We start from the raw sequence: 5,637 nt of genomic DNA on the forward strand, positions 1-5,637 counted from the left end.
TGACTAGAGAGGATAAGAATATGCCATAGAAAGCTACCAATGAAGCTTAAAACAAACATGACTGATATATATTAGAATAGGGTTTCTCAATACTTTTCACAAACACCTGGTGTGCACCCACAAAATAAGAAAAACCGTTTACAAAACCACAAATTAAACTATAACTCAACAATTCTATCAAATATGTTAACAATACACCATAAAGAGCAAGCTACTATGAAGCTATTAGTACCAACAATTGTATAATTATTCTCAGTCAAACACTTAAAAGATTGTATAACAACCGATACATATAAATAATGAAATTTTTTATCTATAAAAAAGGAGGTTGAATATCATCACCTCTTGGTTGTCGGAATCGTCATCGTCTTCGTTTTGTGGGGGTCATTTTCTCATGGCTTCGCCGGTCGCTGGTTGTGAAATGAAGGATCGATTGAGGGTGAGGATTGGGATATGGTCTGAGGGTAAATTGAATTTGGGGTAAATTGAAATATTGATGGAGGGAAGAAACCTAGCTAATTTTTTTGAGTTTTATGTTAATGATGTTTTTTTTTTAAATTTAAAATTTACATTTTATCATAAGGTGCGGTTGAAAGTGTGAGCCGCACTTTTTGGTTTTAACTCTCGCACCTTTTAACCAATTTTGTAGTAGTTCGTATATCTGTCTGTGAATGGTTCAGTAAAGTTTTGAAGTTGAATGGTAAAGAGCAGGGTCGTCTCTTGGGTAAGCCAAATGAGGCGAAGACTTTGGGCCTACAATTTTATAGGGCATCAATCTAAAATATAGGTTTCTATTTTGAGTTTTCGAAAGTTGTTTTTTTAGAATTATAACTCAGTTATTAGCCACAAGTTTAGGAGGAACGTCACGTACACATTATCATTGCATATCAGCCATATTCTATAATTCGTGGATCCTCTTTATAGCTATACACAAGAAAAAAAGGCTTCAACGTTTTAGTTAATTTTAGGCCTCCGAACACGTTGAGCCGGCCCTGGTAAAGAGATGTAAGGAGCAATTCAGAGGTTTTTTTTATCAACCAACACTCCAATATCTGAACGAATCAGACATCACATCTGAATGGGCTCCATTCAGATGTAAACAAACAAGCTCTAAAATGATTAATTATTCATTTTTTTTAAATTTTAACGTAAATTTTAGTTATTTAATAAAACGTTATTTGTATTATTTTTAATCATAATCATAATAATAATAATAATAATAATAATCTAATGATTAGAAGAAACTCTATACACTACACCATTTTGTTATAAAACACCACTATAATAACATGACGTCCCATTACGTAAAAGGTTAGAACTTCAACCAATATACATGGTGTTAAAGCATGTAAGATCGTACTCGGGTTAGGTGGTTGTCTATTGAAGACTTTCTGTTTTCGATGCCAGTCACGTGATCAAGAATTGGTTTCAATGTTAACCATGTGCAATCTTTCATGTTTATTTAACTACCATTCTAACACCACATTTGTTACCAAACCTACCTTTAACCTTTTCTTACCATGGCTACAGTGAAGTTATTGGTGGCGTTATTCATCCTCACGGTGGTCTCCGGCTGGATACTGGCCGGAGCTCAGGTGGTGCACCACGTTGTTCCCTTTGACCGTGATTCAAACACGTCCACGGATGTTGGCAGCTGGCCATCCGGTCGTGTGTTTCAAGTTGGAGACAGTCTATGTAAGCATAACATATGATTTTATTCTTTGTTATGATAAGTTGTTATATTTTTTTAAAAGAAGTTTTGTACAGTTTTATTGGAAAAGATATTTGCTACTAACTTTGATACACAAAATATTTGTATATGTTACGTTTTTCAAAAAGACTGAAAAGAGTTAAACATGTATTATCCTTTACTTTTAGAAAAACAGATTTAGTTCACATAACTTGTCTCTATGTCACCTTTGAGCTTACATATGTATAAACAAGACATGAGCTTGTATACACTCGATCTCTGACTATTTGGAATCAACGAGTTTGGGTTTGAGCTCATACGGTGAGTAAAGTGAATATTTCTATTTTGCGTTGGCCATTTATAATTATATTTATAAAATATGTAACTGTTTTTATGTATATATATGATTATTATACCTATATGTACATAACTGTATTAAATATTTCGTAACTATATATTTATTTTATTAAATAAAACAAATTAAATACAACAACCATGCATGTCAGTAAAGATCGTACATAAAAAACAAATATAAAGTTCAAGACATAATAATAATAATAATAATAATAAGATGTTATATAATAGAAATTTGTAATAATTTGCACTAAAATAGTAAATAATAATAGTAATACATTAAAAAATAAATAAATAAAAAGTTTGAGAAGTAAAAAAGAAAGAAAAATACATAAGATAGAAACCATACATAAATAAGGTAAAGTTAAGCCTTCGAGACAAAGTCTTATCAAAGCTATGTGCTTCTCTAAAAATCCTTAAGTCATAATTTTATTTTCGAGGAAGTTATATCCTCAATTATGTTTTCAGACAGGGGCGACCTTAGGGGATTGGGTGGTCGATGTCTCTTGGCCTAATATCTCGTTAGGCCCGAATTTTCTTTTTTAGAAAAAATATATGTATTTTTATGAAAAACAATTTATATATTTAATGTTTAAACTAAATTACATAAAAACTAACTTGGTCTAGTAGCAAATGGTATGACTCACAACCAAAAGTTTGTAGGTTCTAGTTTAATTAAAGACATGCATAAGCCTATTTTTATACAAAAATTTTTACACATCTCAAATCATAATCAAGTAAGAGCATTATCAGCTCATTTAATATATTTTTCTTATAATTTAGCTTAAAAAACATAATTTCATAAATTTATTTATCAATTTTTAAAAATCTTTCACATTCGATTCCTTATTAATATTCATAAATTCTTTTATATTATTTTTATTTTCTCTTTTGTCTTATTATATAGTATAGGGTGATTGAGAGATAGTTGATATATTATATAGTATGGATAAAAAGTGAGACCCTATATTTAACTTTTTACTTTAATTGGCATATATTTCATCCATATAATTAGGAATGGATTAGATATATGATTTTGATGGTTTTCTTAAAATTTACCCTAATTTATATATGTTTGACAACTTTAGATATAAGATGGAAATACTCTAAACCTATATAAAAATTTAATTGTTTAAACTTAACAAAATACTTTTAAATTTGATTAGACACTCAAACCTAACTATGTCTGTCGATTATTTGTATTAATTAATATGAGTATGACATATAATCACATACACATCTTATGTTAGATAATAATAATAATAATAATAATAATAATAATAATAATAATAATAATAATAATAAAAGGTAATTATGATGATTATATAATGACAAAATAACTTGTTTGTTATTTTGGTGAGGCAGCGTTCAAGTACTTCTTACCACATGAGATATTCGTGGAGCTTGCAAGCATGGAAGAATACCATTCATGCAATCTAACTAACCCCATAAAGATGTACACCGATGTTGAAAATCAAGTGGCCCTGGTAGAGGAAGGGGTCCGCTACTTCGCCAGTGGGTCCTACGACAAGTGCAAAAATGGTGCTAAGCTTCATGTACCCGTGGGGCCACTTGATCCACCTGGGCCCTTCTTCCCATTTAACCCACCTCCATCTCCACCTGGGCCTTTCGGCCCCTTTGATCAACCTCCACCTCCTTCATCTGCAACCCAGTTAAACAGTGTTCTAGCTCTATCTTTTATTGGGCTTTTCGTTTATGGGCTTTGTTAAGCTTCTATTGCTAGTGTGTTTTAAGTAATTTGGTTAGTAGCAAGGATTTTATATTGGTGCTACTAGAGCTTCGTTTGTATTATTATCAATGTTTTAATAAGAGTTGTACGGTACATCTCCAAGATGCATTGATTTGTGTGTTTAGTGTGTTGCTACATTTAATATCAAAGTATGATGTTGTTTCTTTGTTGACATAGAAGAAGATATTTTTCATGACATACTAATGTTAATATGTTGAGAAAAAAAAAATAACAATCCAACCCCCCCCCCCCCCCCTCTCCTTTTCTATAGATATGATCGAAAGTGATGGATGTAAGTTTACTGCAACCTCTCTAAGCCAGTTTTTGGTATAAGAACTTCTAATTTGAGATTTAGGGGCATTTTTGTTTCACATCTCGATCAGTTTTTTGATACCTGATGTGACAAATGTCTAAATAATATCTTACAGCGAAAATAAATAATCAAATCCAAAATCAAAGTGGATTTTTATATACAAAACATAAAAGCTTTTGGGTAATATTTGCTATTTGAAAAGCTTCAATTTGAAGCTTTTAAAGGAGCTTTGACAAACACCTTGTGCTTTTCATCAAGCAAATAAGAAAGTTTTAGAAGCTCACCCAGACACCCCGTTATAGCCGCTTGATGCCATGTAACTCGAGTTTCATTTATCGTTGCTATCATAAGGGCCATGTACTTTTGAAATATATGTTAAAATTAGCCGACTTACACCGATGAGTTAACATGTATCGTTACATATAACTGTCATTTAAAAACAACATACCGGTTCGGTTACTATTTTTAAACGAATGGATATTCTATAAATCACCGACAAGCAAAAAACTAGTCAGGCAAAAACAAGAATGGAAACTTACATGACTAAAAGAGGGTTCTTCAACCACTCTAACCAATTAACTTTACACTTACTCTTTCTAATCGAATACCAAAGGAAAGAGATCAGTAAGTAATATCATCAAACAACACTGCATAATTCATACATCTTTTCAAGAAAACAATATCACGTTGAAGCTTCCAAATTGTCCACCAAGCGACATATATAATCGCACCCCCAATTCCTTTCTTGAACACACTAGCTTAAAGACGAGTTCTTAACCACTCCATGAGATCAGTTGGGAATGGAAAAGATGAAAACTTCACATCAAGCCACCTTTCAACCAAATCCCAAATCTTCTTAACCGAGGCACTCTCCAAAAACATGAATGACGAATTCTGACCCATCGTTACAAAAGGGGCTAATGGCAGACAGAACATCTATCAGTTTAGTAGCCAAATTTGTTCGAGTTGGCAAACGATTCCTATAACCCTCCATCCGTAAATATATATTTTCTAAGGCAAACAAGAGACCCAATTAATTTTCTTTGAAGCACTAGGGAGCATACTATTATCAATTCACTCCCAAATCCCCTTAACAAAGAAATACGACATCCCTTGCAATGAATAAACCCACCGATCTTTATCAAGTGGGGAAAAATACAATGGGCCTCTTGGAAGTTGACTTTGGCTTCTAAAGTAAACAGAGGTTTTGGCATTTCGACCCCCTTAGAGATCCTTACACTACTCCCACGGCTCTCCCTTCACCCTTTGCGCCACCGAACAATTCTTTACCATTTCTAATGCGCATAACCTTTGAAACTTCTCAGCTAAACATTGAGTATGGAACTAAGGATGATTCCAAAACAAGGTTTCATTTCCACTAGCAATTTGTTTTTTAATCGAATTTAGAGGTACGATACCTGAAACATTAAGCTTTGGAAATGGTTAACATTCTCTGCCAAATGCAATTGCCTTTAAAAGAAGAAAACAAACCTCCTTCCGTATCGTATAAGAAGGAAATGATTTTCACTC

The 5,637-nt window shown here is 32.5% G+C and overlaps 1 protein-coding gene across 1 annotated transcript; it reads left to right on the forward strand.

Annotated features, from left to right (window-relative positions):
- Nucleotides 1–1,476: 1,476 nt before the first annotated feature.
- Nucleotides 1,477–3,921, forward strand: LOC143616987 (early nodulin-like protein 12). Its single transcript, XM_077089668.1, has 2 exons — nucleotides 1,477–1,695; nucleotides 3,410–3,921. Exons 1-2 carry the CDS (start codon nucleotides 1,521–1,523, stop codon nucleotides 3,772–3,774), a joined length of 540 nt encoding a protein of 179 aa, XP_076945783.1. The 5' UTR covers nucleotides 1,477–1,520; the 3' UTR covers nucleotides 3,775–3,921.
- Nucleotides 3,922–5,637: the final 1,716 nt, after the last annotated feature.

This window comes from Bidens hawaiensis, unplaced genomic scaffold, assembly GCF_021521415.1.
Source record: "Bidens hawaiensis isolate Kalapana, Puna unplaced genomic scaffold, B.hawaiensis_p1.1 tig00050808_1, whole genome shotgun sequence".
Classification (NCBI taxonomy): domain Eukaryota; kingdom Viridiplantae; phylum Streptophyta; class Magnoliopsida; order Asterales; family Asteraceae; genus Bidens; species Bidens hawaiensis.